Source organism: Galeopterus variegatus, unplaced genomic scaffold (assembly GCF_000696425.1).
Source record: "Galeopterus variegatus unplaced genomic scaffold, G_variegatus-3.0.2 Scaffold1689, whole genome shotgun sequence".
In the NCBI taxonomy this organism is placed as follows: domain Eukaryota; kingdom Metazoa; phylum Chordata; class Mammalia; order Dermoptera; family Cynocephalidae; genus Galeopterus; species Galeopterus variegatus.
The window spans coordinates 283,880-302,061 of NW_007727800.1; the positions used below are offsets into that span (position 1 = coordinate 283,880).

The 18,182-nt window shown below is 36.8% G+C and overlaps 1 protein-coding gene across 2 annotated transcripts in view; it reads right to left on the bottom strand.

The window, feature by feature from the left end:
- The window catches only part of VCL (vinculin), a 117,741-nt gene that overhangs the window by 80,313 nt on the left and 19,246 nt on the right, over positions 1–18,182 (bottom strand). For both annotated transcript variants that reach the window (XM_008578445.1, XM_008578444.1), the window contains exon 2: positions 1,496–1,566. In XM_008578445.1, coding sequence (XP_008576667.1) covers positions 1,496–1,566 — 71 coding nt within the window. The remainder of the gene's footprint in view (positions 1–1,495; positions 1,567–18,182) is intronic.

An 18,182-nucleotide genomic window follows, 5' to 3' on the forward strand; every position in this document is an offset into this window, starting at 1 on the left:
GGATCCGAACCCTCGGTGGGAGCGCCGCCACGCTCCCAAGCGGTGCACTGTAGCAGTGCGCGCCACCGGGCCGGCCCATCATCTTTACTTTTTACCATATAAATATACATCTCTAAACAACAGTTTATTTCTCCATGTTTTTTAACTTTAAATAAAAGGAACCTATCTATTGTTTGTTTCCCTCGATTATTTTTGAGATTCATTCATTCTTTTTTTTAAATTGAGGTGAAATTCACACAACATAGAATTAACCATTTTAAAGTAAAAAATTCTCATTCTTTTTAATAACTGATTAATATTCCAACTTATGACTATACCATGATCATTTTTATTCATTCTACTGTAGATAGACCATGGGGTCATCATTACAACACTGATATAAATACTTTTGTAAATGGATCCTAGCATGCATGTGCATCAGTGTCTCTAGGAAACATACCTGGGAGTGGAACTGCCTATCTTCTACTTTACTAATGTCAAATTGTTTTCCAAAGTGGCTGCAGCAATTTACATTCCCAACAGCAGTGTAAAAGAGTTCCAGTGCTCCACATCCTTATCAACAACTGATATTATCAGACTTCTTAATGCAGGGGTTTACAATAAATAATCTGCACTTCTCCATGACAGGATGATAGGGCATCTTTTCACAAGTTTATTGGCCATTTGAATATCATCTTTTGAAGTGCCTATTCAAATCCTTCGCATCTTTTTTTTAATTGTCTTATCTTATTCATATTGACTTCGATGAGTTCTACTTTTTTTTCTTTTCCTTTTTCTTGACGTTGGTGTTATCAGCACCACACTCTAACTCTAACCAAGTGAACTAACCAGCCAGCCCTAGTTCTACTTAGGTCTGCCTTATACATCTGCCTTTACTTTTACTTAGGACTTGACTGCCATATAGAGCAAAACCATAATCAAACACAACATAAGAATATCAGAAGCTTTCACTAATCAAAAGTTAGTATCTCTGCTTGTTCTATGAAGGTGGGCCAAAATGTTTAGAAATTATTTGTAGAAGTACTAGGAGATTTGTAAATATAACTTAAATTTAAAATGCTACTGAAATATATAAAAAATTTTTTAATTTAAAGTTTGGATATATACTGTCATTCCTTTATCTCCAAGAAAAGAAAGGTATTTAGTATCCAACTCAGATCCATGCATGCTATAGTCAGAATGTGTTTCTGAATCCTTTCCATTCTGGAAANCAACTCAGATCCATGCATGCTATAGTCAGAATGTGTTTCTGAATCCTTTCCATTCTGGAAAGCAAAACTCAGAAGTCATGTTTTTATTAAAAATTATGTCAAAAATGTCTAATACCAATGACTAAATCAACAGTAGGAAAAATAGTGCTGAAAGACAAAAAGTTGAAATTTTAATTGTAAACATAAGTTCTATATTATTAAAAAGTTCCTAGAATCAGTTACGTTTTCTTCCTAACGAGAGGATTATTCTGCTTAGCATAGAATACTGTATTTTAATTACTCACTTAATAAATGCTGGTGGCATATCTCTCTTCAAAATTTGATCCTCAGTGGTTTGAACAGTCTCTTTCCCAACCTATGAGGGGAAAAGATTTATAATTCAAATATAAATTCTCAGACTTTTAAAAACTATTACTGAAACATATTTGAAACATGTATTTTACACATACTCTATCACTGAAGTTTCTGAATTCAATGAAAATTTCTGGATATTTTGAAACGACTAATATTGCTCCCATAATATGCTTCCACAATATACTTCGATAGCAACGTGGAATATAAACATAATGTTGTATTACCCCTTCACCAGAGTAATGAATTTGAAGGCATCATTGAGCACAGTGAGAAAGAGAGAGAAATCCATCATTGAGAATATATGTGTATGTGTGTTTAGCTAAAAAAAACTCTGCTACATCTCTAAAAGTTTACATGAAACACATGAATCAAGTTGTATAGACTAAAATATCTATACAGAAAAAAAACATAGAAGTTACTGAACTGGGAAAAATATTTGAAGCAATTATGACTCTGACTCTAAAAACCAAACATGAAAATATGCAACTTCACTAGTAATCAAAAAAAAAAAAACCTGAAATTAAAACAACATGATATTTTCCCCTAATTACAGAGCAACTTAAAAAAGAAATAACAGGGCTGGCCCGGTGGTGCACTCGGTAGAGTGTGGCGCTTGGGAGCGCAGTGGCGCTCCCGCCGAGGGTTCGGATCCCATATAGAGACCCGTCCACTCACTGGTTGAGCGCGGTGCGGGTGCGACACCGAGGGTTGCGATCCCGTTGCCGATCTCATTGCCGGTCACGAAAAAAAAAAGACAAAGAGGAAAAAAAAAAAAAAGAAATAACACATAATGCTGAATGCAACAATAGAATAGATAGTTTTATACCCTGCAGGTGGCAATGTAAACTAATAAATTTTCTTTGGAAAATCATTTGCTAGTGTGTGTTAGTAGGCATAAAATATCATACCTAGGAATTTCACTTATGAGAATATACTCTATAAGCAATAACAGTTATTGTGGTAATAACAATATTCACAAAAGCATTCACTACGATATTAGTTATAAAAGCTAAAACACTTTTAAAATAACTTATCCAACGAAGAACAGTTAAGTAAATTAAGATGTATCTTTATATTGAGTACTATGGGAGCCATTAAAACAAGTTATTAAGATTCAGCACTATGGGAAAATGCCTATGACATATCTCATTTAAAAGAAGGAATATGAATAACAGTATATTATGACTACAACAAACAAAAAAATCCATATGTACAAAGCAAAAACATTGGAAGAATATATAACAAAATGTTAACAGTGGTTATATTAAGGCTTGGGAAATTTGAAGAGAATTTGTATCTGCATTTCCTATTTTTTAATTTTCTCAAATGTGAATATACAATTTTTATAATTTAATAAGTAATACTAAAATGTTAATCTAAGTTATTTAGGTGTAATTAGTTCCTACCCAATAATTTTAGTAATTATCATCATTTCATGTAAATCTTCCAAATAGTAATAGTCAAAAAATTTAAAATGTTATCAAAACATTAAAAGTCACACTAACCAAATTATGTGTATGTACATGTATGTAATAAACTGTAAATGGTACACACTCACTTTCCTTAATAATATTCCTATGTAGGTCTTGTATATCAATTTTTCTTCAACTATATCATGTATCATAAAGTACTCTACAAGCAGTAAACTTTAATATAACAAATGGCAAAATTAACATTTATCAATTTAAAGCTACCTATGAGTGCTAAATCATAAAAATAAATCACATTTTACTACAGAAATCTGAAATTTTTTAAACCCCAAATGGAAAGTATCTTAGTCCTACTATTTAAACATTTAACTTTTGACTGAGTTTAAAGAAGAAAAGCAAAATGGAATAAGAAAGATCCCTAAGTGCACAATAAATCAGCTAAAGGAAATAATACAATAAACTATCCTCTGGAAATACAAATCGTGCATAATCTAAAGAATACAAGATTTTTTCTTTCAAGTTAATAGCCCAGGAAAAGCTACGCACATATACCACTGTGTGATAGCCAGTGCTTTTGAAGACAATAGACTGTCTGTATCATAACAAAAGCCTTTCAAATCAGCAGCTGGTTCTCTAGAGTTTCTCAGATCAAAACATGACAGACTATTTCCAGATGTATTATTCACTATATTTTCCAACTGAAACCAACCATTCAAAAAGCTGTGAGCCACAATTTCATGAAGTAAAAGATGAAATTCAGCCACCAAGTCAAGAGTTCATGCTAAGTATAAAGGGCCTACAAGGATATTCACATTTAATACTCATTGAGATTCCTTTTACATATATGGGGGGTGGGTGGAGAGAGACACAGACACAGACAGCAAGGGCGGGGGAGAGGGGATGAATTCTTCCTATGTCTCCTTTAGAAAGTAGCCAGTTACTCAGCGTTATTAAACATTTACTGAGCACAACTACATGTGCCAGGCACTGCTCTAGATACAGAGGATAAAGCAGAGAATAAAAATAAGTTTCCTGCCCTCATGGAACTTAGTTCTAGTAGGGATAGAGAGAGAGAACACAAGCAAATAAACAGTGTAATTCCAGATAATGACACGGAATGATGCTATAAAGAGTACGGGGCAGAAGTAGAGGGAGCCTGCTTTAGAAAGAGTGGACAAAAAGTCTTCTCTGAAGAAACACTGGAGCTGAGACTTTGAAGCTAAGAAGGAACCACTCGTGCAAGAGCTGGGAAAGAATAATCCAGAGAGAGTAGCAAGAAAAAGGCCCTAAGGCAAGAAAGACTGGGTGCAGTTAAGGAACCCCAAGGAGGCCAGAGTGGCTGAAGCTCAGGGGGAGAAAAGTATGGTGTGGTGGTGAGGTTGGGTAAGAAGGCAAGGGCCAGATCACGGAGAGCCTTTCAGGCCAGGCTGAGGTGTTTGGAATCCTTTCTGAGCACAACAGGAAGCAACAATAGAATAGATAGTTTTATACCCTGCAGGTGGCAATGTAAACTAATAAACATAACAACGGATTGGTAGGATCTGATGTTTTGCAAAGGTTACTTTGCCTTTTATGTGGAGAAGTGATTTTAGGGGGTAACAGGGAAGCAGGGTAACCAGTTAGGAGGCTACTGCAGTCACCCAGGGGAGAGATGGTAGTGACTTAAAACAAGATGTCAAAGTGTGTGGGAAAATAGCTTGAATGATTCATTTTCAAGAATAGCTTAACAAGGGTGGCTTGACTACTTCGTGGTGTGACGACCCCTGAAAGTGCACTTTCCTGACAGTGACTTCTCAAGATGGTGGCTGGTAACCTTGTTCTTCTTACTGCCTAGTTCTTCTTCCTCAGGACTTCTGGCTGGCCTTTTTCACAGGCTTGTCCTGAGCCCACTTCTTTCCACCAGAAAGAAGGGGACAATAATGCCTTATAAGGAAGTAATAAAACTTAGACGACGTTCGGGAAGATTGTGCAACCATAGTACTCAGCCAATGAGGAACTGGGGGAGGCACTTGCGCACTACTTGCTCAATATACCCGTTTCAGGTGTGCCTGTCCCATTCACAGACACCCAGACCCTGCAAGGCCATTATTAAAGTCTTGCTTCGCTGTACCTCGTGCCTCCATATCCATCTTATGGCACTGGACGGGTGAGGGCATTTCTCACAAAGTGGAAATGGAGAAAAGAGCAGAATTGCAATATCTTTTGGAGGCAGAACTGTTATTAGGACTTACTCTTGGACTGGGTGGGTGGGGGATGAAGACTGAGGTAAAGAAAAATAAAAAGTGATTTCTAAGGTCAATGAAATGAAAAGCCTTCAAAGGCAGCAATGCTAGAAGGCTGACACATGGCAAACATTTATCATCAAAAGATAAAACAATCATGACTACACCAGGCAAAACCATTAAGAGTTTTGCAAATAGCAAATATTCTGACCCCAGTAGAGGTAATTACCCAAAAAATGAATTGCATTTAATTACATCATGCCCTTTTGCAAGGGTAAGGGTAGATGAGGAAAGAGAAATGGATAATAAAAACATACCAAAGGGCTACTTAAAAGGTATTTTTAAGTATTTAAATGACACTTGATTTTATTATTATGAGCTGCATTCATTATTTGCAGTAATAGTATCCACAATCACTTGGATTCTCAATATACTCAGCCTAAAACTAGGTTAGGTACAAGGAATGGCCTGGTTTTTAAGGTACAACACATAAAACATGACTATGTGGAATAAGTGGCATTTTTACTTGGGGCAGTGCTGTCCAATACAACTTTGTTATGATGGAAACATTCTGTTTAATCTGTGCTGCTCGATACAGTAGCCGTTAGCAACATGTAGCTACTGAGCACTTGGAATGTGGCTATAGTGCAATCAAGGAACTTAATTTTCACTTTAATTTTAATTTCCACATGTGGCTAATGGCTACCACATGGAAAAGCTCAGATCCACGGGACCTTCGCTGTCTTCTGAAACTGGTCTTCTTGCTTCCAGACTATTTCTTTTACCATTCATTCTTCATACCGCGACTAGATTAACCTTCATTTATGCCTTTGCTATGGGATCTCTTCATAGAAGAAAGGAGCTAGGCCTAGAAAGTGAGAAATTGCCAGGTGGAGAAGAGAAGGCTCAGACAGCCCAGCCAGAAGGAGGTGCAGAGCAAAGGTTCAGTCAGATGGGTGAGGACAGGGTTGACTGGACAAGAAAGACAGGCTGGTGTGGCTTCAGCAAAGGAAATGAGGCTAGAAAGAAAAGCAGGAAGGGCTTTGTATGCTAAGTTAAGGCAAAGAGGATTATGTTGACTGCCCATTCATTCAAAGGTTGTCATCCTCTGTTCTAGAGCTTTCCAATTCAGTGTTCTGTTGCTAAAGTATCAAGTCAAGAATTTCCAAAGCCAGTTTCTAAAGATATACAGGATCAGAAAGGCATCTCTTATTTGTGAACAACTGCTAAAGCCTAGCTAGAAGAACCAAAACAAAGCTTCATGTTTTTAAGGCATTAACCAGGAGATGACAGGAAATGCACTTTCCTCCTCACTTTCCTCCTCTCTGCACACAGAATGGTTTCTATAGCACCCATCTTTTGCAAATAAAAATACAGTAGAACAATTAAGAAAGGGATTAATTCACAAAATGCTCTCTATTAACTAACAGGAGTCTTCATGGCTTGTGGGAAAACATTATTCCTGGAGGTCAGCTTAGTATAGTAAAGCATACGATTCCCAATATGGGCTACATCTTTGCAAACAGTCAGTAATAATCAACAAATGCTTCTTGAACCTGTGCAGCACCAACTCATCAAAACACCTGATGCATTAAGCCAAATTTTTTACTACATACCTGTTAAGAGCACATGCACTGGAATTTGGCAACTTGGTTTCTAGTTCCAGCTTAGCTAATAAATGGCTATGTGACCCCAAATAAGTCACTTAATTACACAAATATTTCTTCTACCACTGTGTGATCTCTCTAGGTATCTCCTTACTTGTCTATTGTGGATTGGCCAAACTCCCTTGGAACTCTCTGATAAACAAAACATACCTTTAACTTTACCTTTTCTACTTTAAGTCCTCATTTATTATCTCAAATTCTAAAATGATTAATAAAGATAAAATTTTAAAGCTCATCTCCTGTATATTTTGCATATACACTTTATGATTATGAGATTCAACTAAAGTTGCTGCCTGATTTTTTTTAATCCTTAAAATAAATCTTATTCCTTCTAAAATAAATAAAGGGTAAAAAAAAACACACAGAAAAGAACGACAAATAGGTCTTAGTTATATTCTAAGTTCTGAGCAGGTTTTCCAGGTCAGTATTTTAAAACAACCCTTATGGAATAATCTAACATTATAGTAAATACAAGTTAACATACATGTTATCACTTCCAAACTTTATTCCATTGCTGAGAGAAATTCAGATTTGCCAGTTCTATTCACTGCAAAAATTATTTTTCTTTTATTTTCTTCTTCAGAGAATTGCCTTTAACTCTTGAGGGCTGATTCTATTCAACTCAATAAACAGGCAGTAAGTGCCAACTATGTGTCCACTAGGTGGTGGGAAGAGAACGAGATAAGACATAAAACATCCTTAGATATAAACTGAATGAGCACAAGGCCTGAGGGCACTTTAGGGGGCTTGGCAGGACGCCTTGCTTCTTTTGAAATGCTCTTACATTGTTCAGTAGTTAATTTAAATATCTTTTGTTCAATATGTGACTTTAGTTCAAAATTCTATGTGAGAGGCCTTTTGTTCTGTTGTTATTATTACTTCTTTCATCACAAAATACTTGATTTGATTCAGAAATGTAGAGATTTGGTTTCTTTCCCGCAAAAAAAAAAGCTTGGCTGGTTCAAGTTACCACCTAGACTAAAAAATATGGTAATGTAGACATCTCCCTTAGCTAGACAAAGTATAAGAAAACAGCAAGACAAAATATAGCAGGGAGGACATGTGCTACCTATTTGTACAGCCTAAGTGGTAACTATAGAGCATTACATTAAAAAGGTGGCAGGGAGATGTTCTTAATGTATTTAGACAATAGGTTCTTAATATATTGAGACAAGAGGATACAAGTGATGAAAATGTAAGCCCTCACAGTGCTCCAGCCTATGGAGCCAATTGATTGTGACCAATGAATTGTGACTAGACATGGAAGGTGCATCCATCTGCCTGTACTTATTTTGGCTAAAATCAATGTCTTAATAGCTTAAGTGTTAGACTGATCAATCTATTATACTGAACAACCATTCCGACATGCAGCTGTGTCCAGTGCCAGGCCCAGGCCATACAAAGACGATAATAATGTATGTGACACACCATCAGCAATGCTTTTGATTATTTTCCTGTATTGGTGATAGACTTGTGATCCATCAACCCCCTCACTGAGAGTCAGGTGTTTAAAAGGCCATATATCCAGAAAAACTAGGACTCTAATGTACTCTGATTTCTAACACTCATTCATTCATTTAATCAAGCACTTACTAAGTATCTCCTATGTGGCAGGCACCGTGTACCTCACTGTGTGACAGGGATAAAAAAGTAAATGAGACTCAGTCCTTGCCCTTCATAGACAAGGCAAATGCTTAAACAAATCATCGCAATGCAGTACAATACATGCTCAGATAGAGTTACAATCAAGTTTCAGCTCTGCATCAGTGAGGTATGGGAGGTTTCACAGAGGAAAAACTCTGGGCTAAATAAGAGCTCTCCCAGAGGAACAGGATTCAAGGTAAAAAGGAGTGGGGCAGCACATGTGAAGGCCTGGCCAGTTCGGGGACCACAGATCCACACAGCTGGAACTCAGGATGTTAGGTAGAGAGGAGGTGTGGAGAGGACAGCAAGCTGGAGAAGCAGAAAGGGGCCATATCATGGTGGGCCTTTATGCAATGCAAGGGGCTTAGATTTTATCCTCTCAGCAATGGGAAATTATTTAACGGTTTTAAGCAAAAGACTGGTTTGCATTTCAAAAACAAAAGTCAGCAGCAAGAATGAACCAGATCAAAGAAAACTAGGAAGACATGTTTGTGGGTTCATTTATTCAATTAACAAATATTTAAATAATGTACAATGTACCAAGTATTATAGGCAGTGATGAAGAAAACACACATGGCTTGTCTTGGTGAAAGACAAACAACAGATGAATAAAGCAACAGCAGTGTGGATGGAGATAAGAGAGCAGACATAAGAGATGCATCTACACGACACTCACTCCGTGTAGAGATTGGGAGAGAAATCTAGGATGATTCCTAGGCTCCTGGCTCAAGTGACTGGGTCAACAGGTAACACAGGAGGAAAGCCACATCTGGGAGGGAAACTAATTAGCTCCAGAATGTTCAGATGGAGATGTCTGATAAGGAACTGAATAGATGGTTCTTCAGTTCACTCACCTGGGCTGGAGAAATGGATTTGAAAGTAATAAGCAACTGGTAGTTCTAAAAGCCATGAACAATCAGTGAAATCCAGACCCAGCAACACCAACAGACAAGCATCTGGTGGAAGAACGTGCTGGTGAAGAGCTGAGAAGGAAATGTCTGAGTTGTGGGCAGGGAAATAGTAGAACCGTGTTGTAAAAGCCAAGAACAGTCACCAGCGTCGGTTTCTAGTATATTCACAGAGTTGTGCAACCATCACCACAATCAATTTTTGAACATTTTCATCACTCCAGAAAGAAACTCGGTAACCATTAGCAGTCACCACTCCCTCATTAGCCCCAATGCTTCCTCAGTCTCACCCAGCTCGAGGCAACCACTAATCTACTTTTGTCTCTCCAGATTTATCTGTTCTGGATATTTGATTTAAATGGATCACACAAGATGTGATCTTTAGTGACTGGCTTAGCATTTATCAATAGTTTTGTGGGTTTTTTTTTTTCTTTTGGTGGTGGTTGGCCAGTACTGGAATCCAAACTTTTGACCTTGATGTTACAACAGCACTCTAACCAAGTGAGCTAATTGGCCAATCCTTCATTTCTTTTTATTGCCAAATAATATTCCATTGCATGGGTATAACAAATTTTGTCTCTCCACTTATCAGTTAATGGACATCTGAATTATTTTCACTTTGGGGCTATTATGAATAATGCTGCTATGAACATTAGTGTACAAGGTTTTGTATGGACATATGTCTTCATTTCTCTTGGTTATATAACTAGGTGTTGAATTGCTGGATCATATGGTAACTCTATGTTTAACCACTTGAGGAACTGCCAGACTATTTTCCAAAGAGCTGGCACCATTTAACATTCCTACCAGCAATGTATGAGGGTTCCAATTTCTCTATATCCTTGGCAACTCTTATTATCTGTCTTTTTTATTATAGACATCCTAGGGAAGTGGAATCTCACTGTGGTTTTGATTTGTGTATCCCTGATAGCTAATGATGTTGAGCAACTTTTTATGTTCTTAGTGACCATTTGTATGTCTTTGGAGAATTGTCTATTCAGATCTTTTGCCCATATTTTAATTGAGTTATTTGTCATTTGCAAATATTTTTCCCAGTCTGTGAGTTGCCTTTTTACTTTCTTGATGGTATCCTTTGCATTAAATGAAGTCTAATTTACCTATTTTTTCTTTTGTTACTTGTGCTTTTGGTGTAGTATCTAAGAAGGTTTTGCCTAACCCAAGGTCATGAAGATTTACTCGTATGTTTTATTCTAAGAATTTTATAGTTTTAGGTCCTACATTTAGGCCTGTGATCCACTTGGAGTTAATTTCCGTGTATGGTGTGAGGAAAGGATTGTTATTTTGTTTAAGTAGGAGAAAACCAAGCACTGTGATAGGCTAAGGGAAAGGTCACGGGAAACAAGAGATTGATTCTGAAGCAAGGTACTTGAAAGAGGCAGGGATGTGATCTGGAGAACAGGGAGAGAGACTAACCCTTACCAGGAGGAAAGGCAACTCTATCTCAGAGACAACAGGGATGGTGGGGGAAATGGGTAAAGATAGAGGCATAACTGTAACTGTGGGGTAACAGTCTATATCTTCTTAGGAATTTATAAGGCACATTAGCATATGAGTATTTAAGGATCTACGATAACCTTCAGTCAGGAAATCTATATAATTTTGTTTAACCCACCATTTTCCAAATTCATTTGACCAGGAATTCTTTATTTCTTAACAACACATATTAACCTATAATAGAATTAGTACTTGTAGGACATATTTTTAAAAACAGTGATCTAGGCCAGGAGTTGCAAATTAGCGGCCTTTGTGCAGAATTGGGGACAAGGGTTTTTGTTTGATCCACACAGTTTTTAAGTCAAGAAATTTCACAAAGATACAAATTTACGGCATCTCTTGAACTATCAGGAGATCTGGCCACACTTGATCTGCATTCCAGCAAGGAAAAAATTTGCTGGAACCCAAATATCCCATATGGGGAATATAATCTCTGAATCACTCCCTATAATCTTAACATCCAGCTCATTTCACTCATTTATGTCACCGCCCAATCCCTGCACCTGAGTTTATAATTCCCATACTAAGCAACCCTCTCAGAGCCTATACAGAGTGAAAACTTCCTGAAACCACTCTTAGAAACTCTTTATCCAACTCCTCTTTAAACATTTTCTTTAATAAAAGTGCTCTTCTAGGGCTGGCCAATTAGCTCACTTGGTTAAAGCATGGTGCTGAAAACAACAAGGTCAAGGGTTTGGATCCCCACACTGGCCAGCCACCAAAAAATAGACAAGTAAAATAAAAGTGCTCTTCTTGTGAGAGCTTTGAGAAAGATTGAGATGCATATCTGTCAGGAGAGACTAAATGGCAGCATATAAGCCAATGGCAATACACAAACCTATTCTGTTCGTCCGGCACAGTTTTTTTTTAAATGGGAAATTTCACATTAAAAAGAAATTGAGATTTCCAGATTTTCTTGAAAATTAGGAAGATCTGGTAACACGAGGCCCTGTTTCTACATGACAACAATAAGCTGGAGATGGTAGTAACTTCTTCAGTCACAGCCTGCATTTTTTAGTTTACCACAGTCCCCACCACTCCCCAGTGTCCTATAACTGGCCTGATTCACTCATTACCTATTTGGCCCCTGCAGGCAGCAGAGTTTGTACCACTTGATATAACGAGCAAGACTCAACTTTAGTTAGCATAGGACATTGGCAAACTCCCCAACATCATGAATGTTAAGTAAAATTTCACTTAAGCCTCAGCTATTTCACTAATAAAGAAACATTCTACTCTCCCTCAAAATATATATCCACATCAAAAAATGATTGGAAGAAAACACATCATGGGAAGTAGAATTTGAGATGATGTTCATTTTCTTCTTAATCCTTTTCTGTACTTTCCAGATTAAAAAAAATAATAAGTATTATTATTATAATACTAATAATAAGCATTGCCTTCATAATCAGAAAAATACAGACTAAATTCTAAAATGTATCGACAATATTCTTAGTAAATAATCTATAAAGTAATGAGAAACACCAGTGCAAAGGTTCAAATTTTGACCAATAGCCAAAAAATTAATTTAAATGTGCATCAATGAGAACACAATCACGTGGGTTAAACAGCAGACGAACCATGTCGGTTGGCAAGTTCTAGTGTCAGTCAAGCTCATCCGATACCACATACTTTCCTTAGAAATAAAGTTAAGCTGCCTTGGCAGCAGCCGTTTATTCTAACCCAACATGAGATTGAGTGCATCAGTTAAGGCTAGATAAATGTTAGCAGAGCAGCCTGGCTCGACAGATCCCTATTTAGGGAGATTCCATGAATAGGCTTCCACTGTGCAAATACTTTATTCTCTTCTTCAAGATTCTTCTGTAGTCTTCACAACCACTTGTCTTCTGGATATCCACCAAATTAACAGTAGAACAGATCATCAGCACGGGGAACTTCTCCCCACCACCCACTTTCTCCCCAAGTCCCTCAAAGAAACACAAGACATGCTCTCTCCATTTCATGGACAGAGAATTGCAGAGTGCAAAAGAATTTGGCAATCTAATCCAAATTCTTCACTTTAAAAATGAGACTCTGGAGAGATTATTTCTCTGAGAAAGCTACAGAACTTGAATTTGAATCCAAGCCTTGTGGCTCCATTTCCTGTGTTTTTGGGGTACACTTCCTAACTTGCAAGCAAGGCATTCATTAAGTGACAAATATTCCTACACTCATTTAGAATATATCAAATTCTACTTAAAGTCATTTCCATTTTGGTTTTAAACATACATAAGTAAATGCTACATAACATAACAGAAAGGTCCCCCAACTCCCATCCTTAAGTCCTGCTTTTAGTGACGGGAAATCAAGCAATAATTACAGAAAAATAAAAGGAATGTTTTTCACTTATATCTCCTTTAGTTTTTCCAGTTTTCTTAGTTATCAAAAAGATTACTTGAATGAGAACTCAATATTATTCCTACTAGTTATAATTAAAACCATTGCACATTCATAATACTGATGGGGAGGAAAAGATCACTGGACGATCTGCATGTAATCTTTAGTAGATGCTTCAAGTTGAGAGCAAATTCCTTAGGGAATTTGTGACTTAGGGCCTGTGACTATTTTTTCTCTTACAGCTATGACACACAAGGACTGGCACATATTAAGTGCTCAGAAAATAAGTGCCAACTGAAGTAAATAAAATGATAAAGCTAACTAGTAAAATAGGTTAACATTTGATTCTACCATTTTCATAACTGCCCACAAATACTCTTTAACTCCTCCACTTCCAATTCCTGCACAATTAATTCAGAGAAATCTTCATTCTTTAATTTTCATTATTTCTTCAACACACCTATAAACTCTAATGCTCTATGACTGTATTAAAGGTAACTAGCTGGGCTCCCACTTGTCACTTAAAAAAAAAAAAATGAAAACATGAAAAAAGGAAAGCTAAATATTGCCATGGGAAATCAGGTTGACACTACCACATGTCCTATCTGTCTCAAGCATATGCTCTATGACTGTATTAAAGGTAACTAGCTGGGCTCCCACTTGTCACTTAAAAAAAAAAATGAAAACATGAAAAAAGGAAAGCTAAATATTGCCATGGGAAATCAGGTTGACACTACCACATGTCCTATCTGTCTCAAGCACAATTATAAGGAAAAGGAAATAAAACGTGTGAATGTGCATGAATAAAACATGTATGTGTAGTCTCTTCAAGTATCCAGAAGCCCCATCAGAATCGGTCTCCATCTTCTTCCTCACTGCTCTCTAACCAAACCTGCTTGTATTAGAGCATTATCATTCCACATAATTTAAAATGTATCATTTTTTTGTTTCTTCTGCTTTAATAGCTAGAATTGCAAACTTTTTTTTTTCTTAGTTTTAGTTCACAAATGTGCATAATTTTAATTACACTGTAGCTTTTGCCAATAAACCTGGGCATGTAACCACCATCTATAATATTGTCTCTATAGAAAAATAACTCCAAACAACCTATTTGTAAATGAGTTTTTGAAACATAATTCATTTTCATGTAAGGAAAAGTTGGTCCTACTCCCCACCCTGGAAGGTACATGGGGTAGTGGGAAAAGAATTGGGGCTTTGGAATGAGGCTGACTGAATCTCACTTCAGTCTGCTATTACTAGCTCTGTGTCCTTAACTTAATCTCTTAAACCTCAGTCTTCTTATCATAAATGGGAAAAGTAAAATCTCTCTCAGGTATTAAATCACCTAGAGTAGGGCCTGGTAGATAACAGATGCTAAATAAACATTAGTCCCTTTTTCTTTCTATCCACCATTGCAATACTCATTTTTCTCCTTAAAACACTATTTTTGTTTTTAATTAGCACATGCTGTAAGTCAGGAGCTTTTTATTACCTCAGTAAATTCTTATCCCATTTTACAGATAAGGAAGAGGCAAAGATAGGTTAATTGATTGGCCTAAACTCAGATAGTGTTGTTGACCTCAGCACACCTATGCTCTAATCCTAAACTGTGTCTTTTTTAAATGAGTGGGACTCAATTATGTCTCATGTTTTCTGCTGTTATGTTGCGTGATTATATAATTCTACAGAGCTATCAGACGGCAAGAAGGACAAGAAAAACTGCAAGCTCACAATGGGCAAATATGAACCATCAGGATGCAGTCTGACCAACTGATGTTCAATTGTCCTGTTTTCCTTCCCAGAAGTTGGAAGGTTTCCACAGCCAAGATCTGTTAGGCTCATTAGGGCTTCAGCTCCTTATTTGTTTGGGAATGATAAACTGAGTCAACATGGCCGCAACCAGCTTTTAAAATTGAACAAGATGTATAATAAATTATCTTAAAACAAAAAATACCCCACATGTATGTATAATAAATTATCTTTAAAAAATAAAATGTAGCCGTTTTCTTTTTCTTTTTTCTTTTTAATTACAGGTGTGGTCAAAACTTGAAACAGTAACCTAATGACAAAAGTCATTAAATGTCTTTATTGATGTTGGAAGCCATCCTGCTTGCTAATTGGAGATTGTTCAGTCACATTTACAATACAACTTTCTTTTTCTTTTTTCTTTTTAATTACAGGTGTGGTCAAAACTTGAAACAGTAACCTAATGACAAAAGTCTTTAAATGTCTTTATTGATGTTGGAAGCCATCCTGCTTGCTAATTGGAGATTGTTCAGTCACATTTACAATACAACTGAATTTGGCTCCCAGCTGTAGTAAACACTCTGACCCATTAAATTAGGGCCACAAGCAAAATTACTCCATTTCTTTACTCAAGCTACAAACACATTTCTTAGGAAGTCAGCACTGGAAATTCTGTTTTGTAATATACATGCATCAAATGGCAAGGTTGCCAATTAAAATGCTCATGGGAGAGAGTCTTTTATGGTACCTATACGAAATAAAGTTCCAAAGTTTTACATTTAGGCTTTTCCCCTTGATGTTTTTATCTTTTCTTTTCAATTACTGCAAACACAATTTAGTGTGACTACATATGGGCTGAGTCCAGACTGAGTTCTACACTTGCTGAAAAGTGAAATAAGAGAACAGCTGCAGCATTTCCAGACCAAACTGCCCAAGATGTACCCATAGTGGGGTGTCGGGGGAGCTATAAACCATCCCCAGCAATACTATTTTTGTTTGCACCTTTTGCAGGTTGTATTTCATCACTGCTCTACATATAATATTAATAGATGAGACACAGCCTTGGTCTAAACGAAGAGAAAGACTTTTACAAGAATATTGAGTTTATTTCCTTTTGTTTCACTTGCTTACCAATATAAAATATCAATACTGCAGCCTAGATGCTGAACAGTTGCCACAGACAATTAAACCCATTAGTAAGTTCCAGCTCTACCATCTCAGATAACTTGGAATTCCCAGCTGGGCAAAAGGAAGAAACAGAATTAGTCAGAATTTAGAGAATTACACTGTAACAAGAGTCCATTAATCTATGTAGCTGTTTGCTGTAGTTTTAAGTAAAGTATTAAAGATAGTGCTAGTGAAGCACCTATACCCTAAACTACAATCCTTTTATCTTCAGTTCTTACTAAATATCAAGTTCACTCCTAACGGTTCATTAAAGAACAACACAAGTCTGTATTTGGTTCATAAATGGAAACCACCTCAAACAGTTTAAATGGAAGATATAACAGCAGAATCCCTGGAGATTAAGAGAGAATGTGGCAAATTTTTCATTGCTGAATTTGATTTTTTTTNACTTGATTTTCATATCCCTTTACCAATTCCTCTTTCCTCCCCCTTCTCACTCTTCTCCCCCTGAATTTGACTTTAAAATGCGAATTCCTACCTTAGCAGACAAGTTTCTATAAGCCTAGTAATCAGTAAGTATACTAAAAGCTTAATAATCATCTTATAATTAGGTAATCCTCCTTAGAACAAATCCAAGTTCTCCCCCCAGAACGTACTCCCTCAACTGCTAGGTAGGCGTGATGTAGATAAACTCTCTAGGAATTGTCCTAAATAGCTGATCCCATTTAAAATACCACTTAGTGGTGCTATATTTTCTCTTTCTCTTTTAATAGAACTACAGATGTTTAAGGCATCTTGTACCTGGCCATTTTTAGATTAATTCATTCTTTAAAATATGTCCTGAGAATCCTACGTGTAAGGCACTGTGCAGATAACACTTAAGGTGACACAAAGATACAGTTAGGGAGCTTACAGCCTGGAACAGCTCCACATCAGTGACTGGCGAGTGCCAAAAGGAAAGTATAACAGCACTGCTGGGGATCAGAGGACAGAGATTTATCCAGTTGTTGAGATCAGGGGAGTCAGTACTTGACCTGAGACTTAACTCATGGATATAATTTCTGAAAGGACAAAGTCATCTCAGATGGTAAGGAAGCATAATGTGTGTGCAGAAGCAGAAGTGAGCACATAGGAGTTTGTTCATGAAATGCCAAGCAGTCTCACTGGGCTAGTCTAGATTTCTGGGAGGGGCACCATGGTAGGGTATGACCAGCACTGGATTCTGATTTTGGTTTCTCCATTGCCAATCAAGCATGTCTTAGACACACTGTTGATTATGTCTGCACATATATTTTCTCATTCTTTAAATGAGAGAGTTGAATTAGAACAACTCTGAAGTCTATTTCCAACTCTATAAATTTATGACTCTAGGTTGAGGGTTGGAAAATTTCTTTCTATAAAGGACTAAATAGCAAATATTTTAGGCTTTATGGGCCATATGGTCTCTATCACAGCTTCTCGACTTTGTTATTGTAGTGTGAAAGCAACCATAGAAAATATGTAAATGAATAGGCATGGCTGTGTTGCCAATAAAACTTTCTTTATAAACCCAGAAATTTAAATTTTGTATAATTTCATGTGTCACAAAATATTCTTCTTCTTTTGATTCTTTCCCAAACATTTAAAAATATGAACACTACTCTTAGCTCCTAGGCAGTACAAAATTTGGTGCTCAGGCTGTAGTTTGCTGACTCCTGCTCTCCATAGAGAAATATCAGAAAGGGGTTATGGGTGTAGCCCTTAAGAGATAGAATAAGAAATTTAGATTAATCTAGAAGACAACGGGGAGGAGGCACAGAAGGTTTCTGAGCAAGAAGGTGTTGAAATCAGAGCTATACTGAAGAAAGATTTACTTTGGGAGTAATGGATGGGAGGGAGAGATTAAAAAATAACAGTCAGCCCAATCTAGACTGGTAGCTTTGAGGAAGGAAATGAAGAAAAAAGATATGGAAAGACAGATCGACAGAATATTACTGACTGCACTTGTTAAAAAAAAAAAAAAAAAAAAAAAAAAAAAAAA